Here is an 18,292-nt window from a genome sequence, read left to right as displayed (position 1 = left end):
TAAAAAAGAAAAGTGTAAGAATTGTCAGCTGTGGTTTTTTTTTTTTTTTTTTTTTGCCTACTCTGGGTCCCCAAATAAATTGCCCGAGGGCAGGGACTTTCCTCTGCCATCTCTGTAAGGCGCTCTCTTTGCTGACGATGGTTAGTAGCCGGGACAGAAGGTGCTTTTCTAGTCAGACATAAACTCTTTCGAGCACCTGCAGTCTCATCCTCACTTCCTGTTGGGGTATTCTGAGCGTTGTAAGGCAAAGGTCTGTTCCTTTCTCAGCAAGGGGTGAGGGACCTAGGAAACCTCTTTTCCTCTAAAATGCCATGTGTCGCGTGGGCAGAGACAGAGGCACGGTCCATACCTCTCCACGGCCCCGGAGGTCAGCGCCGGCCGGTGGGAGGCGCTGCAGGGGCCGCGCCGGTGTCTATAGACCAGAAAGCCCCGCACAGGCTTCCAGGGCAGCGCCTGTCCCTGCGCTTCCTTCCTCTTCTGGTTCTCCTCAGTATGGGTCCGGAGAAACTGCGAAGTCCGAAGGGCAGAGAAGGGGCGGGGGTCCTCCCCACTTCCACCCTCGGAGGACATCCACCCGATCTACCCACGCCAGTCCAGAGATAGGAGAAGGGCCGAGTCGGAGGAGCTGCGCAGCGGGGCCGGACAGAGCTCGGTGCCAAGGGCGGAGCCCATCGCTTCTGGGATCCCCCCACCCATCTCCCGAACCCCGCCCCCCGCACAGGGCCCCGCCCCCCGCTGAGACCCGACTGGTGCGCCGGGTGCCCAGCCGGGGCCAGGGAGCCTCCGGGCGGAGAGGCTCGGGCTGGCCTGAGCAGCGGCCTCCGCATGGACGGGCCGCTCGCTTCGTCCCCGGAGTCGGGGCCGCTCCCGCTCCTTTTGCAGGGAGGCGTAGCCGCCGCTGTTCCGGAGCCCGGAGCTCGGCAACACCCGGGACACGAGACGGCGGCGCAGCGGTACAGCGCCCGTCTGCTGCAGGCCGGCTACGAGCCCGAGAGGTGACGCCCAGGGCAGAGCGCGCGAGGCGCATCCGGGGCGGGCGGCCTAGGAGGGCGCGCGGCTCTAGGAACCCCGGGCGCTGCGGGGCAGGGGCGGAGCAGGTCCACGCACCCTTTTCCTGCACCGCCTCCACCCCTCACTTCCCGAGATTCAGTTCCGCAGCCTCGCACCGGCTCTGGCTGGGGGATGCAGGCGCGCGCTGTGCAAAGAAAGGATTCAGCACTGCGCGAAGCTCCAGGGAGCAGGGGAGAGGGAGCAGATCGTTAAAACGCTCCCTGTAATCTTATTGCTGGCGGACCTTGACTAAACACCCCAAGACACCTGGTCTAGGTGGCTCCAACAGTCCTCCATAGAGTCTGTCCAACTTGGCTTCCTCCTCCTAAGCTGTTTCCATGTGGAACTCTCTTCATAGTCTTACGAGGAAGTGTGGGTATCCAGACGGAGCGCCTGCCTAGGGTCAGGTGAAAACACTGCCCCTCTTCGTTGTGCAGCTAGGTCCTGTTGGGTAGCGGTTGCCGCACCTCCTAGACTCGGGGTCCCCTGCTGGGTTGTGCAAGAGGTTGTGAGCGGAGCCCCAGGGAACTGGCTGAAAAGGAGACAGTGGGCTAATCTCTGGATGGTACTGCACTTTGAAATGCAATCCCAGTGCTCTTCCAGTGCAGAGGATTTGGGCTTTCTTCTGTACTCCATCTGCTGGTGACCTGGCAGCTGGGTTGGTTTGGGGTGAAGGGAGGGTGGTCTGGGGGAATTAGCCTGGTAGCTCTGCCTGACTGCTTATGTAAGAACTTTTAAGGGCTTACAGGCTAGGACGCCTCCCCCTCCTTCACATACAGGGTGCCTCTCTAGAACTGACTCAGGCTCAGGCAATCCTCATCCATGTGTCCTTTGTCCCCTGTTAGAAATCCAGCTGCTGGTGTTCAGGGCTCAAGGTGACAGGGAGGAGTCATGGTAGGGGAGGGAGAAGGCCGGGGTCCTTGGGTGCTCTATGGTGGCAGTGCCTTGTTTAGAGCAGGTATTGCAGAAAGCATTATTTTAGAATTCAGGCCAGGGACCCTCAGGAGCATGCCTTCTCCGGGAATGTGTGCTGTATCAAGGGGCCATGCCTTTCCCACATGGGGCTTCCAAGGGGGGTATGAAGCCTGAGCTGCAGCCAGGTGATGTAATGAGTGAGATTCAAGACCTGCTGGCTAAAGGTCAGTCTACTTTCACAAGCCCAGAGCTGAGGCGAGACGCTGGGGTTCCTCGAGAAGTTCTAGGTTTGAGTCCGGTGTAACTGCTCTTTGGCTACAAGTTGGGTGAGCTACCACCTCTTGTATTACCTTTTCTCTCCTAAAAGTGTTTTGAAATCTTCAAAATAGCCCTAGACCAGAAAAAGACTTCTGTGCACCCTCCCCGGACCTCAGTACTAGATGGGGTCTTATTGCCCTGTTCTGCTGAGGGAGGGGTTTAGACCTGGCCCCTCCACCTTGAAGCTGCTAGATGGGGATTCTCAAGGGACCAGCAGTGTTTTCTTGGGCTGAGGAAGTTCAGTGGTTGCCTCGGTGTCTCCTCCCCATGGAGGAGGAAGCAGCTGGGGAAGATCAGGAAGAGGGAGGAGGGGATGGGGTGGATTAAATCTCTGGAAATGGACAGCCTAACCCAGGGCTGAGCCCGGCAGCTTAGAGTAATGAGGAGCCTGACACAGGTCAAAGCTGGAGGGGGATGGGGCAGTGACGTATAATCACTGGAAGGTGACCCTCCCCATAAATGGACCTCCTCCCCTGGGCCCAGTGTCTTAAATTGGGGTAGATGTCATATTAAGGTCACCTGAGATAGTGGAACTCTGCTGCTTTCCCTGGGCCCAGCCCTGGAGGAACTCTGATGAGGACCCTAGTCATTCTTGAGCACATGCTACAGGGTATAGAGACCTGGAGAGACCACTGGGACTGCCAATCTTCTGAGCCTGCAGGTGGCATGGTAGCCTTGCTTTTCTGTGGCAGAGATGCCACAGGGCTTTCTCTGGCACTAGATGACCAATGAGAGGTCCTAGTGCTGGTCCTTCACAGATTTGCTCTCTCAGTATGGCTCAGGCTCCAAGGGTGAGTGCTAAAGAATGGCAGGTGCTTTCTCTGTGGGAACTGGGAACCCTGGCTGTCGCAACTCTCCTTTCTGATGCCTGGTGGCTTGAGAGGCCCCTATCAGGAACCTTCCTTCGGGCTCCACTGTTGGGAAGGAAGCTTGGGGATCTGTGATGTCTCCATCCCTTTCTATCCCAGCGAGAGACAAGAGGATATCTGTGAATCTCCTCCAGTGCTCTGGGCCTTTGAGAAGCCTTCCTTTCCCTCTGTGCATGGATAGAACAGTCTGTTTTCCTGGTAGGGTCCCAGGGGCATCGTTGGGAGGTTGGGCATCCCAGGAGCCTGGTGGCTTGGAAGCCCAGGCTCCCCTGGGCCTGGCTGCCACCACACTGCTGCGAGGTAAACAAACCCAGCCTCACAGGGTTTGGGAGGGAGCTTGCTTGTGGCCCAGTGAGCCCCTTTGCCAGGGAAAGGACTGTGTCCTTGTGCACCTCATTCTCTCATCTCATCAGAAGTGAGCCGAGAGCACAAGGAGGGGTCAGTGGAGTCTGGTCAAGCAGCAGCACTAGCAGTTCTGGTCATAGCAGAGAAGGTGCTATCCCCACATGGTCCATCACATGACTCATTCTGCTGGCTGCCTAATCCGACTGCCCTCAGGTAGAGATATGGGTCTTGCTTGTTCAAGGCTGCCAGATTAGGCTGCGGGAAATTTTCAGAAGTTTTCTAACCTCTGATTTGTGTGTACTTACTTGTCTGAGACAGGCTAGTGAGCCTCCCTGGTCATGCTTGCCAAATGAAAACAAACTTTCTGAGGCCAGATTCCTAGTTTCCACAGTAGTGTCTGAACTGAGGAGGGTAGAACAGCCGGCTGAATCTTTGAATCTATGATCAGAAGCTGTACACTTGCCACTTCTGAAACCGAATGTCCAGTGTGTGTGTGTGTGTGTGTGTGTGTGTGTGTGGTAATAATTAGCAATTACTGGATTGTGCAGTAAATGTGGTTATTTGTGAAAAATGCTTTGCGGATTGCCGAGGGCTCTAAGGCCACCCAAAGGTAAAGGAGTGTCACTGTTAAAAATGCCTGATCCCTAGGAATGATCATGGGTCAAAGGACGCTGTCTAACTTACACCTCCTGTGTGTTATATAGAGCTGCGAGCCCAGAGCAGTTTGTCAGGGACCAAGGATTGGCATCAGGGGACAGCAGAATCGCGTTACAGCTGCTCCTGGGGTTGGCAGTGGGTACCCTGGCAGGGCCTTGGGTGGAGAATAGGGGTTGGCAGTGGGTACCCCGCCCAGGGCCTTGGGTGGAGAATAGGGAGGGGGCGTGTCCCGGCCTGGCTCTGTCCCCTCCTCCTCCAGTTCCACATCGCCCTCCGTGGCACGGCTGTGCGGACACCAGCAGCTCAGCTCTGCGGGCCGTGCCGCGGCGGTGGCCCGGCAGGGCCTTTGTGCGCGCGGGGCGGGGCGGAGGCAGCGATTCCCGAGGGCGGGGCGGGAGGAGAGGGCGGCGCCGGTCCCCGCGCTGCCGCAGCCTCCGCCCCTGGCCCGCCCGCCTGGGCCCGCGGCGGCAGCGTGGCCTTGGCGCGCGTCAGCAGAAGCAGAAGCAGAAGCGGCGGGAGCAGCGGGGTGGCCCGCGCGGGGGTTTATGTCGGATCACCGTGTCTCCCGGCAGCATGGCGGACTACCTGATCAGCGGCGGCACCGGCTACGTGCCGGAAGACGGGCTCACCGCGCAGCAGCTCTTCGCCAACGCCGACGGCCTCACCTACAAGTAAGCGCTCGCCTCGGCCGCCCCTGGGTGCGCGCATCCCTGCACCGCGGCGGCCCGGCCCTGCACGTGCGCCGCCGCCCGCCGCTGACGCCCCCGGACCCGGTCCAATAAGAGTGACTTGGGGCTGATGGGGGCTGGGCAAGGGAAGGAAGGAGGCCCGCACTGGAGCAGATGGACGTGGCGCGGCGCCCTCGCGGGCCTTGGTGCCCGGACTTGTCCCTGGCCGGATCTGTAGGTGGCCTGCCCCCTTCCTCCTCTCTGAGGTGTCTTGGTCCCCCGGGAGGGGCCTGGGGGCTGAAGGGGAAGCTAGGTGTAGGAGTTCTGGGGAGACTAAGCCAATCTTCTGCTCTCTACCTCCCTGGGAGAGCAGGGGGCTCCTGGGGCCCAGTTCAGACAGCTGCTGTGTGTTGTCCCCGGGAGAGGCCCCCTGAGAGCGCAGGAGGACCCCTTTTCCCCACTCTCCAGTCTAGTCTTCTACTTTTCCCCTCCTGCCCACAGGTTGGCACTGGTGCCCCCACCCCAGCGTAAGTATTCTGTGATTGCCACCCATAAGCCCTTCCTGTGGGGTTCTGAAGAGCCATAGAGACCTACCTCTCTGCCCCTGGCTCAGTTTGCCTTTTCCGTGGGTCCTGGGCCAGTTGTCCTGCCTGCTGCAGGTCTGGCATTAGCTGTGCCTCCTGGCTGCAGTACTATGCCCCTGCCAGGAGGGAGTATTTGAACCCAGGGCAGGGGCAGAGTGGGGATGCTGGCCAACTAACCACGGCACTGGCCTCTCCTTCCATCTGTTCCCTGGCTTATAAGTGTTCTTGCTAAGCAGGCAGTTTCCCTATGCCCAGGACACCATGTCCCTGCTGGGGAGGGTCCCCTCTTGCTGCTCTAGGTCAGGGGAGTATGTAATACCCAGAGAATACCAAGAAGCTCAGACTCCAGCATTTCTTCTCAGGTCTCCTGAGTGAGCTGCAAAGGCCTCCCTGGCATACAGAAGGGCTGCCAAGGGGTGGGGGCAGCTGAAATTCTTTGATGAGGGAGAGGGGGTAGATCTTTGATGTATTTTCCATTCTACATGAGTTCCTGGAAGATTATGTAGGCATCGAAACTACCCCACTCATCCACTCTTGACTTTTCTTCTGCACTGGAGGTACCTACTGTTTTGCTTAGCCAGGTGCATAGTTTTCCTGGAGTGTACGGCATTTGCTTTTGGGGTGTGTCTGTCAACCTGCTGTGATTTTTAAGCAGGTTGAGCCCCTGGGGCCCTGGGGCTGTAGCACTGCACCCACACCCACCCATACAGCCCTGGACTCCACTTTGGGACTGCGCTGTGATCATGGCCCCTTGTAGTATACTCAGCTGCCATGTTTTGGCTGGTCCCCATGTGATGCCTCATTGCTCCCCTTTCCTGTCTGGGTCTGGTTTGTTGGTTGCCCCTTGACGGTGGCTGTGCTGTCAGAACTTGCCCTGTACTCAGGCCCCTGGGGCCCTTACATGCTGCTTTGAACCTGTGTGACTCAGCAGCATCCAGGCTGGCTTGGCTGGCTTGTCCTGTGCTGGGTCATGGTCATGCCTTGTTGGGCGACAAAATAATTTTCGGGTCCCATGTTTTCTGGATTCACTCATTGTCTGCCCTTATCAAGACGAGAAGTGTTGAAGGGCAGTCGCTTGTCTGTTGTGTTGTGTGCAGCCATATAGAGACTTCTCTCTCCCTTGACAAACCCTGAGCCCTGAAGGCCATGGAAGTTTTGCGCTAAGCACCTTTCTGGGACAAGGTACACTGACCTCCTGCCATCTTTATCTCCAGTTCTCAGGACTGGAGTTAGCAAGACACCAGATGAAGAGAGTCTGTCCCCCTTCCATCCCCCATGCTCTTCCCCTGGCACGGTACACTGTCCCTTCTGGCACCCGTGCCCACCAGGAGCACCCACTTTCTGTCTTCACAGTGACTTCCTGATCCTCCCGGGGTTCATAGACTTCATAGCTGATGAGGTGGTAAGTACCTCTTCCTTTGACACATGAGGGGCTGGGCATGTGGCACTGGCCTGTAGCAGGTGGGGCTGACTGTCACTCAAGGGCAGGTGTGGGAAAGACCTTTCTTGGCAATGTGGTGGGTACAACCTTTATTTTTGCCAGGGGAACTGACTGAAGGAAAAGGGCTATCTATGCCTGATGGGCATAAACACCAGGGAGGTGTGGGGGTCCTGGGAGGTTCTGAGTGGGGACCTGGCATAAGCGCAGAGGGTACTGCATCATTGATGGAGCCTAGAGGGGTTTCAGAAAAGGCCCTAGGTCTCGAGAGCTTGGGTATGACTGCTTTATTATTTGAACCATAAGGATTAGATATTGTCTGAAATGCTGAACAGGGACAGGATGGAAGCCCGTAAAGTTATGGACATTTTGAATATGGTTTCAGTGACTGTCCACTGACCCAAAGTGGGATATGACTGGCAGGAGGGTTAGAAGGAATAGGATTTTTTTTTTTTTTTTTTTAATACTGGGGATCGAACTTGGAACCTTGCGGTTGCCAGGCAGGCATATAGGACACAAAGCTATCTCCCTGATCCCAGGAGTAGGATTTTAGACAATTACAAGGAAGCATCATGCCTTGCCTTCTATAGGGGGCTCAGCAATAAGCCAAATGAACAGTTAGTGTACTTAATGTTCTAATTGTACGTGTTGTATTCTCATGAAAACCAAGAGGGGCTATAGGGCTGGTATAGTTTAAGAAAAGTTTAATGATTCTGTGATACATTAATGCATATTAAAAATAATTTCTTTTTATTGGTGTGCTTTTTTTTTTTGAGACAGGGTCTTGCTATGTAGTTCAGGCTGGCTGTGAACTCACTATGAAGCCTAGGCTGGCCTTGAATTCTCAGTGATGCTCCTGCCTCAGTCTCCTGAGTGCTGGGATTATAGATGGGTGCTGCTATGCCCACCACACCCAGCCAAAAAGATAATTCTATTGCTCTTATTATTGCTGTTTATTCTGGTCTAATTCTTATGGAAGGCCAAAGCTTGAGCATGTTTACTGAGGTCATTTGTGTGTGGAGAAACTCCCATCTTAACCTGTGTGTACCCAAACAGATTTTTGGTACTCAAATTTTTGTTTGTTTGTTTTTTGAGACAGGGTCTCATTATATAGTTTAGACTGGCCTTGAGCTCACTGTGTAGCCCAGGCTGGCCTCACACAGTGATCCTCCTGCCTCAGCCTCCTGTGATAACACACCTGGCTCAGACATACTCTTTTTTAAGGGGAAAGTTTAGTTAGCCAATTTCGCTTATGACAGCAACCAGGAAATATTCTTGGTGAAACCGTTTAACAGTTTTCTCAAGCAGAAAACTGGCTTTGTACCAGAGCCTGGACCACCAGAAAGACAAGGGTCCAAAAGACCCTCCCTGGTCACAGAGCATCCTGCTGTCCTATCTTTGTGGGGCTCTTCTCTGCTATGATGGGAGTGGAGATGGTGGCTTTTACTAGGCTGTGGAGTTAAGGTTCTGGCCAGGGTCTGTGACTGACTTTCAGGGCTTCTGAATTTCAAGAATGATGTACCAAAGTCTTGTGTAGGGGGCTTAAGGTCTAGAACTGGCAGCTGTTGATCCAGAATCTCAGGGGGTTTGATTTGGCCTTTTCTAGATAGGTATCATTCATACCGTTCATAGATGATTCACAATTCTATATAGGTTGCATGTCCTTTGTCTGAACTGCTCAGGGCCAAGAAGTGTTTAGGATTCTGTATTATTTTCAGATGTTGGAATATTTGCATATACATAATAAGATATTCTAGGGATGGGACCCAAGTAAAACCAGCAATTTATTTGTATTTCCTATAAACGTTATAGAGCCTAAAGATAATTTTATACAATATTTTCAGGGTGCCTGTTTTGATTGCCCTGTCATGAGGTCAGATGTAGCATTTTCCACTTATGACATCACATTGGTGCTCAAAAGGTTTAGGACTTTGGAGCACTTTACATTTTGGATCTTTGGAGTAGGGCTGCTTACCTGTTTTACAACCCTGACTCCTCTCGAGTGCCAGCCTCTTGGTCACCCCTTTCCTGGACTGCTGATAAACACCTCTCTGTACTATCCCATGCCTTAACCTCTGTTACCTGGAATCCCAGCTCATGTTCCCAGTGTTCACTTGGCCTCACTGGTTTTCTTCCTGGCTGAAATTGGCTTGTCTGTGTATCTCATATTTGTCCTTTTTCTATCAAAGTGGAACTCAGCTCTGTGAGAGCTTCTTTACTCCCTGCTGTGGTCTCAGGTCCTGTGTGTAACCAGAGCTGATCCAGACAGACGTTTTAGGGGGAAACTTGGGCTATGCTGGATATTTTCCTTATGCCAGTAACCAGGAAGCTGGTCCAGCTGTTAAGTTTAGTAAAGTTTACTGAGCACCCTGGCTTGTGCCAGAATCCGGACTGGCTGCTAGGAAGAGAGGTACCTAAAAAGACCCCTGCCTGGGGGTCTTCCTGTGCCTGGTGCAAGGTATTGTAAGTGCTAGTGGGTTTACTCTAGTTGCTGATAAAGCCCTTTGATAGACTGTGCTTCTGTCCTCAGGACCTCACGTCAGCCCTGACCCGGAAGATCACATTGAAGACACCACTGATCTCCTCTCCTATGGACACTGTGACAGAGGCTGACATGGCCATCGCCATGGCTGTGAGTACTGTGCCCAAGCAGGGAACCCAGGGTGGAGGGGACTGCACAGAGTGGGCTATGCAGAGGGACAGGGCTGAGAATGGTTGGCCCTGGCTCTAACCACACTTGCCTTCTGCCTCAGCTGATGGGAGGAATTGGCTTCATTCACCACAACTGCACCCCAGAATTCCAGGCCAATGAAGTGCGAAAGGTCAAGGCAAGTACCAGGCTTATATCTAGAATGCCACCACCTAGCAGGCCCTGCCTGGCCAAATCTCTCACCTCCCCTGGTCGTGCACAGGCTGTGGCACTGTTGGCCGGTTGTTGTGGGATCCTGACTGCTTGTCCTCACACGGGACACAGGAATAACCCCCTTATTTTCCCACTGGCCCCTCACTCCCCTGGGAGCCCTGGATTCATAGTGCACAGCCAGGTCCCTGGAATTCTTCCAGCCTTTTCCTTCCCCTTCTCCCTGCAGAAGTTTGAGCAGGGCTTCATCACAGACCCTGTGGTGCTGAGCCCCTCACACACTGTGGGCGATGTGCTAGAGGCTAAGATCCGGCATGGCTTCTCCGGCATCCCTATCACGGAGACGGGCACCATGGGCAGCAAGCTGGTGGGCATCGTCACTTCCCGAGATATTGACTTCCTTGCTGAGAAGGACCACACCACGCTCCTCAGAGAGGTGCTGCAGGGCAGGGCAGGGCATTTGGGACTTGGGTAGGGAGAGGGCCCTACACCCTGGGGCTCCAGGTTGGTGCTTGTGACCCGGGGGCAGTGGGAGGCCTGGCTCCTTCTCTCACCTGCCAACCTGCAGGTCAATGTTCCTGGCCCCCACAGGTAATGACGCCCCGGGTGGAGCTGGTGGTGGCTCCAGCAGGCGTGACACTGAAAGAGGCAAATGAGATCTTGCAGCGCAGCAAGAAAGGTACTAGGAAGCAGGTGGAATGCTTATTCCCCAACCTAACTCCAAGTTGCCCCTCACTGGGCCTTGAGGAAGGTGTGAGTAACCCAGGCAGGCTGGAGCATGCTTTCCCTTCTGGCTCAGGAGAGCTGCTTTTTTTTTTTTTTTTTTTTTTTTTTTTTTTGTGGATCCGGAGGTTGAACTCAGGCCCTTGCTCTGCCAGGCAAGCGCTTATTGTACTGAGCTATCTCCCTAGCCCCAACTCAGGGGAGCTTCTAACTCAGCATCCCCACAGTGTTCCTCAAAACTGGTCCTGTGAGGTGCTTGCCACACAAAAAGGGCTCTGTGAGTGAGTGTGGTAGCTCATTCCTGTAATCTCAGCGCTCGGGGCTGAGGCCAGCCTGTACTATTTAATGAGACCCTATCTCAAAAAAGTAAAACCCAACAACAGCCACGGCAAGCTTCTGTGGGAGACTGAGGCTCTGTCTCAGAACAAAAACAACTTTAAAAGGCTGGGGAAATAGCTTAATACAAAGGCCCTATGTGCTCCCCAAGCACCAAAAGGTTCTGTGGTCTTAAAAGCTTGGGAAGTGCTGCTTTCCATACCTTTACTGAAATACAGGATGACCAAAAATTCCATATTTTTTCATTACATTCAAAAGATAACATAACTGGAAATATCAAAGTATAGAAATGTCAATTTTATCAGATTGATTCAATACGAGAATTTACTAAAGTGAAGCCTCCTGAGAGTCAGTATGTGAACAAACTTGTTGCTACTGCCCAAGTGATGCTTGGGGTAAACTGTTAAGTGGTTAAAGGCCCTGAAAGCTTCAGTTAAATTTGAACATTGGAGCTGTTTACCACATCATACTCTGGTCCACTGTGGGCTGTCACTTCCTTGGTTCACAGTGAAGAGTGCTTTGGGGTGGTATGTCGGGGCAGGCACACACCTCCCCCCCTTGCAGGACAGCCTCATCTCTGCCCTGACTAGGAGGTTTTGGCTGTTTCGGCCTGTGGTCCAGCAGGTGGAAGGTTGTCAGTGCTCAAATACTGCCCCTCCCCCCCCCAGTCCCGCAGGACAGGAAGAGCCCTTTCCCTCCTTGTTGGCCAGAGTTTGTTTTCTGCTCCTTAGGACAGGGTCTAGGTTTACTTCCTGGATGGGTGCTGTCACCTACTGGCTGATTTGAGTATTTCAGTAGAGCTTCTGGTCTGGGCCATTTTTATCCCTCTCCCAACACACAACTCATCCCAGGCCTGCCTCTTCATCTTACCTCTGACTTCCTGGTCAGGGAAGCTGCCTATTGTCAATGATTGCGATGAGCTAGTGGCCATCATTGCCCGCACGGACCTAAAGAAGAACCGAGACTACCCTCTGGCCTCCAAGGACTCCCATAAGCAGCTGCTGTGTGGTGCAGCTGTGGGTACACGTGAGGATGACAAATACCGCCTGGACCTGCTCACCCAAGCAGGAGCTGATGTTATCGTGCTGGTAAGTGGGGGAGCAGTTCCCCAGAGCCCACGTTTTCCCAGATTTAGCATGTGCCCCCTCCGTTATGGCTCTTTCTCTGGGCTTCTATGTGCGGGCTGATGTCAGAATTCTACATGTTTTATTTCCCCCATTTTACTGTATTTTATTTGTGTTGGTTTCTTTTGAGGCAGGGTCTCACAATGTAGTTCAGGTTGGCCTTGAGCTCACCTCGTAGCTGAGCTGGTCTTGAACTTGGCAGTGATCCTCCTGCCTTAGCCTCCCAAGTGCTGGGATTACAGATGTGTACCATCACACTTGGCTGGTATCAGAATCCTGAGGGTCCTGGCACTCTTTTTGTAGAGTCCAGAACACTCTCAGGACCTTCCTCCACGTACAAACTGACTCTTAAAAGTGACAGTCCATATTCCGTGAGAGCCTCTTGCTGGGCAGGCACAAACTAAGACTTGTGATGTGTATTTGTTCATTTAATCTCTGCAACACTTCAGGTAAGAGTGTCATTCCCGGGTATTAGATGAAGAAACTGGGGCTCAAACTGATCAACTTTACTTGGTTGGTGAGTTGGTGGAAACCTGTGTTGGTCAACTTTCCAGTACTGTGACAAAACACCTGACACAACTTAAAAGGCAGAAACACTTTTGGACAATATCCATTAGCCCTGTTGCCATGGGCCTTTGGCTGCACAGTGCATCATGGTGGGAAGCACGGCAAAGGATGTTTAGGATATTTAGCACGTGGTGCACAGGGAAACATAGTTAAAAGAAGGGCTCTTGCCAAAAGCCTCTTCCAGGGAATGCCTCCAGGAGCCTGACTTCCTCCACTGTGCCTCACATCTTAAAAGTTCTCCCTGCTCATTAGTAGTACCATGGTCTGGTCTAAGCTTGCATCATGGTGGGAATCAATCAGGTGAGCGGATGAGGGTGCTGAGTTTGGGGTGTGCAGCGCCTGCTTGGTCTGTGGATTCTAGTTTAGGACATCCAGTCTGGGACCCGAGGCTGATATGGCTACTTTTCCCTGCTGCCAATTAGAAGCCACTTGTGGGTCTGGACTGGATTTGTGACCAGGGTAGATGATTAAGGCACAAAGATACCCTGTCCCTGGATGGATAGGGATCTTATGAACTCATATTACCACTGATGAAAGTAGAGTGGCAGGGGGAGTTGCATGCAGTTACATAGCTCCTTTGGGGGACACTCAACATCCAAATATAGCCGGGCATGGTGGCACGTCCCTGTAATTGCAGTGCCCGGGAGGCTGAGGCTGAAGGACTGCAAGTTTGAGGCCACCTTGGGTAACTTTGTGAGACCCTGTCTCAAATTAAAAAGAGAAAGGCTAAAGATGTAGCCTAGTAGTAGAACATTTGCCCAGGATGTGGTAGGCCTTGGGTTCAGTTCTGACACTGCAAAAGAAAAGAAAAGAAGAGAAGAGAAAAGGAAGGGACCTAAACTGCATCATATCTCGGGCTCTTTTCTACATGGGCAGGAAGGGCTTTTTCTGAGTTGAGGCTGTAGCTGAGTGTTTGTTTAGCCTTCTGGGGAAGCAGATCTGTCTCTTTTGGTTCTCAGCTGAGAGTTTTCAAGTGACTTCCTAGAGAAAAGAAGAAAGCACATTCCTGTGATTTTTAATATGATCAGCCATCCACCCTGGCTGTCCAGTCTAAACTTTCTGTTCCCCTGTTTACAGGACTCCTCCCAGGGGAACTCAGTGTATCAGATCGCCATGGTGCACTACATCAAGCAGAAGTACCCCCACCTCCAGGTGATTGGAGGGAATGGTGAGTGCAGACTCCCCGCCTCCTGCTGCTCCCACCCCTCGCTGCATGACCCTTCTCTGTCCCTCAGTGCCGTGGGGAATGGCATTGCTGCCATGCAGGTGGGAGGCGCAGGATGGCTCTGGCTACTGTAGGTGTGGGGAGCACCACTAGACAGAGGTCCTAGGAAGACAAGACACATGGCAGGGCAGGGACATCCCTTCCTCGTGATGTTCCTCTGTTTGTCTCCCTGTCCAGTAGTGACAGCAGCTCAGGCCAAGAATCTGGTGGATGCTGGTGTGGACGGACTGCGTGTGGGCATGGGCTGTGGCTCCATTTGCATCACCCAGGAAGGTGGGTGTCCAGGAGGAAGAGTGCCTGCTGGTTAGAATAGCCCTTGCCCCCCCGCCCCCAGGCCCCAGGGCCTTGCTCTTGTTCTGTACACAGGCTGGTACTGCTGGTCCTGCCAGGCCCGTCCTGGGATATAGGCTCAGGGTAAGCTAGGCACAGGCTCTGCCGCGTCTGACCTATGAGCTTGGTAGGAATCGGGTTAAAGGCACTGCGTTTGGGGTGTGCAGAGCCTGCCTGGTCTGCGGATTCTAGTTTAGGACATCCAGTCTGGGGCCCAAGACTCATATGACTACTTTTCCCTGCTACCTATCGGAAGCCACTTCTGGGTCTGGACTAGATTTGTGACCAAGGCAGATGCTTAAGACACAAAGACACCCTGTCCCTGGATGGATAGGGATCTTATGAACTCATATTACCACTGATGAAAGTAGAGTAGTGGGGAGGGGGGAGAGTGCACTCAGTCACAGAGCCCTTTTGCAGAATGGGTTCCTGTAACATGGAGGGGTGGCGGGAGGCCCCTATGCCCCCCATATGGTTGAGAGTATTCTTCCTGAAGGCTGGTGTCTGACTTGCAGGGTCTAGAGGAGTCAGATTCGACTTGGTCAGTGGTTCCTATTGGGAGGGACGTTTCTTCAAAACACTGAGTGATTTATTGGGCCATTCCTGCCCAGAACATCTCCCCAATTTAGTCTTCAGGATTTCTGCCCTTTAAGTTTCTACCCTCACCTTAGCAGACCACTGTGGCAAGATTTGGCCTTCTGTCATCTAATATACATTTGTTGAGCACTTGCTGTATGACTGGCACTATGCTAAGCCTTGGGGTGTAAGTGGGGACAAAACTAATGGCCCTGTCCCTGGCTTAGCCAGCCTTGTACCTGTCCATAGCAAATTGCTGCTTCCTTAGGATTTCCACTTCAAACCTAAAGGCCCGTGGGCAAATAAAGAAATGAATGCAAGTCCCTCCTCAAAGGAGACCATAAGTACTAAACCTAGTTACAGCTTTGTAGAGGAGAACTTCACAGCAGGGCTTCTGCATCCAGAGCAGGTGGCACTGGGGACCACCATTTAGGGGCTACCATATCCCTGTGGTGCTGTTGGCAGTGGGTGGCCCGGGTCCCAGGAGGGACACTCAGCCTGGTCTTGCTGACATCTGTCTTATGCCTCAGAAGCACCATAGAGTATGTCCCTTTCTCAGAGTGTAGCTGGGCCTGGGAGAAAAGTTGACCTCCCTCTGAGCCCAGCCCTGTGCAGCTGCTAACTCATTCCTGCTCTGTGCATACCACCCTCTCAGTGATGGCCTGTGGCCGGCCCCAGGGCACTGCTGTGTACAAGGTGGCAGAGTATGCCCGGCGTTTCGGTGTGCCAGTCATAGCCGACGGTGGCATCCAGACCGTGGGGCATGTGGTCAAAGCCCTGGCGCTTGGAGCCTCCACAGGTGAGGGAGACCCTGTTGGTGGCAGGTAGGGCTGGGAGCTGAGGGGCTGCAGGACTGCAGTGGGGCGGGAGGCACTGACTGCTTGGCTTCCGCAGTGATGATGGGCTCCCTGCTGGCCGCCACCACAGAGGCACCTGGTGAGTACTTCTTCTCAGATGGGGTGAGGCTCAAGAAGTATCGAGGCATGGGCTCGCTTGATGCCATGGAGAAGAGCAGCAGCAGCCAGAAACGGTACTTCAGGTGTGTGCCCTGGACCCCCCAACCACACACCAGACCGGCCCATAACCTCTGTGGTGCTGTTAGTTCATACCCCCGACTCCCCAGATGATGTCCCTTAATAGACTTCTGGAAACTGAGTCACAAGTAAAAGTAGTAGGTGAAGTAGCAAGACCTAGACCACCTGACCCTGAGGCGTGCAGGTCTCTGCTGGAGTCCATGCAGTGGCTGCCACAGGGACCCTTGTGGGTGGTGGTCCCTGCCCTGTCCTGAGAGGTGGGGTGGGGTTCTCTGAGCCAAAGGCTGCCAGGCTTAGGCTCCCCACCTCTCCCCACAGCGAGGGTGACAAGGTGAAGATCGCGCAGGGTGTCTCAGGTTCCATCCAGGACAAAGGCTCCATTCAAAAGTTCGTGCCCTACCTCATAGCTGGGATCCAGCATGGCTGCCAGGACATCGGGGCCCGGAGCCTGTCGATCCTGCGGTGAGCTTGGACTTCAGGGACAGTGGTGGGGCGGGGCTTCCCTCCCTCCTGCTTCCTTTCTGTGTCTCTCTCTTCCTGGGTGCCCTGACCTGCTCACTTGCTCACCTGCCAGGTCCATGATGTACTCAGGAGAGCTCAAGTTCGAGAAGCGGACCATGTCAGCCCAGATCGAGGGCGGTGTGCACAGCCTGCACTCGTAAGTGGGGCGACCTTCTCACCCTGGCAGGCTGGCTGGCTGGCTGGCTGGCGCTGGGATTGGTAGGTGGAACCAGGGTTCGGAGGCTGAGCTGGTGTTCCAGGGGCCTGTGGACCCTGCACATCAGGGTTGGGTGCTGCTGCAGGATGGACCCATTACCCATCCTACAGGACTTAGCCACCCTGAACCGTGTCCTGTAACCCCAGGCAGCCAGGCCAGTCCTCTTGGGCATCTCTCTGATCAAGGCACCCCAGTCCCACCAGGGTTCCCCAGCCCTTGCTTGCTCAGGAAGCTTGGTGGCTGGCAGCAGGTGGCAGGTGGCTGGTGATGCTGGGCTCTTGCTGGTGGCGGCCCCAGGCAGGCAGGCAGAAGGTGAAGGCACGAAGCCTCTGGAGGGGAGAAAGGCAGTGAGACATGCCAGGGCTGGCGCTGGGGCAACTGTGGGTGGGGACAGAGCTAGTGGGCAGCAGTAGTTGTAGGCATGTTGCCCACTCTGGTCGAGAGGACCCATCTCCACAAGTATAGATGGGCATCTAACCTGTGTCTCTTTCTGCCCCACCCTCCCATAGCTATACCTTTGTGCCGTGTAAGTAACTGCGCTGCCCGGGCCAAGCCTAGAGTAGAGCAGGGGCCATCTGGGTGGGGCCTGAGCTGGGAGGCTGGACATTGGGTTGGGGTGGTGCTGAGGTTAATATGGGATGTGGACTCCGGGGTCAGGCCCTTCTGGCCCCTGTCCCCAGCACCATGGTGGAGGAGGCCAATTGTGGCCCCTTATGCAACCAAAACACGAAATCTTGGGGTCCAGGATATAGCTCAGGGGCAAAGCACCTGCCTGGCAAGTATATGGTCTTGAGTTCAATTGTCAATTCAAAAAACTCACAAAAAAAATGCATATCCCTGTTTGGGGACCACAAGAGGCTCCAGTGGTCACCAAGGAGCCTGGGCCACCATGTGTGATGGGGTGAGGTGAAGATAAGGCCTCTGGTCAGGCCCTCCTTAGTAAGGATGGCTATGCCTTCCTGAGCCATCTCTTCACCGCAGCACCAAGGACAGGCCACTTAGGTGTGATAGTGGCTAGAAGGAGCATAACTGTCTTTGGATCTGGCCTGGTTCTTCAGGGAGCCCTGGCTGTGGAGGCCTGAGGCCCAGGGCCACCGCTTTCTCCCACTCTCAAATCTGGGGGTCCCTCGGTGAGGGGATTTTAGGAAGGGAACAGGGTCCACAAACCTACTCTTGATGGCCTCTTGTTTCCACAGTTTCGAGAAGCGGCTGTACTGAGGATGGTGGTGGAGGCTGTGGTGGTGGAGGGGCCATACCCCCGGACCCCGCTCTGGGCACAGCCTCCCTCCATAACTGAGTGGTCCACGGATTTGCACTACGGGTTCCCTGGCTCTTTTTCAGGGAGAGAGGAGGGGAGGTCCTGAGGGGACTGCAGCCACTCCCTGGGCATCCCTCACAGATTTAGGGCTGTCCTGGGAGCCCCCCACCCCCAGGTTCTCCCGTCTTCAGCCCCTGAGCCCAGCCAGCCAGGCTCACAGGCCCTGTGCCTGCCTCAGGTCTCTTGCTGCAGCCTGCTGTGCCCAGCTCTCATCCCTGGGGCAGCTGGTCCCTCCTGGCTTCTCCTGTAGGGCACCTCCCTCCCTGCCACCCTCCCCTAGGAAATGGTGCTCTCCTGGCCTTGCCTCTGGCCCTTTCCCGGGCTGCTGCCCTCAGCCATGTGGCACTCTGGGCTCCTGACCTAGGCCATGGGGGAGGTCTCTGCCCCCTTCCCCTGGCCTGAGGCTACCCTGGGCCCTGCTCCTCAGGCCACCTGGGGAAGCGGCTGCCCTGATGATGGCCACCTGCCTATCATTCCCAACTTGCCACGATCCCCAGGTCCTGCCCTCTCCTCTCAGCTGCAGTTGAAGGCTTTAACTTTGCACACTTTGGGATCACAGTTGCATCATTGTATATTAAATCTGAATAAATCAAGCAGGTCTCAATGCCTGTATCATCCTGTGTCTGTTTCCTACCCT

The 18,292-nt window shown here is 54.4% G+C and overlaps 1 protein-coding gene and 1 long non-coding RNA gene across 2 annotated transcripts in view; one reads left to right on the top strand and one right to left on the bottom strand.

The window, feature by feature from the left end:
* LOC111813030 overlaps positions 1-3,346 on the bottom strand; it is a 12,880-nt gene extending 9,534 nt beyond the window's left edge. The window contains exon 1 of the long non-coding RNA XR_002818376.1: positions 3,337-3,346. This is a non-coding gene — a long non-coding RNA (uncharacterized LOC111813030). The remainder of the gene's footprint in view (positions 1-3,336) is intronic.
* Impdh1 (inosine monophosphate dehydrogenase 1) lies at positions 760-18,257 on the top strand. The gene is made up of 15 exons (XM_004642721.3): positions 760-995; positions 4,727-4,825; positions 6,760-6,808; positions 9,375-9,476; positions 9,598-9,672; positions 9,934-10,140; positions 10,296-10,383; positions 11,652-11,851; positions 13,532-13,622; positions 13,857-13,952; positions 15,241-15,384; positions 15,480-15,624; positions 15,938-16,081; positions 16,194-16,277; positions 17,534-18,257. Exons 1-15 carry the CDS (start codon positions 826-828, stop codon positions 17,553-17,555), a joined length of 1,716 nt encoding a protein of 571 aa, XP_004642778.2. The 5' UTR covers positions 760-825; the 3' UTR covers positions 17,556-18,257.
* The last annotated feature ends 35 nt before the right edge of the window (positions 18,258-18,292 follow it).

Source organism: Octodon degus, unplaced genomic scaffold (assembly GCF_000260255.1).
Source record: "Octodon degus isolate 3935 unplaced genomic scaffold, OctDeg1.0 scaffold00160, whole genome shotgun sequence".
NCBI lineage: Eukaryota > Metazoa > Chordata > Mammalia > Rodentia > Octodontidae > Octodon > Octodon degus.
Note: the sequence above shows the minus strand (reverse complement) of the source record. Positions and strands in the feature narration are given on the sequence as shown.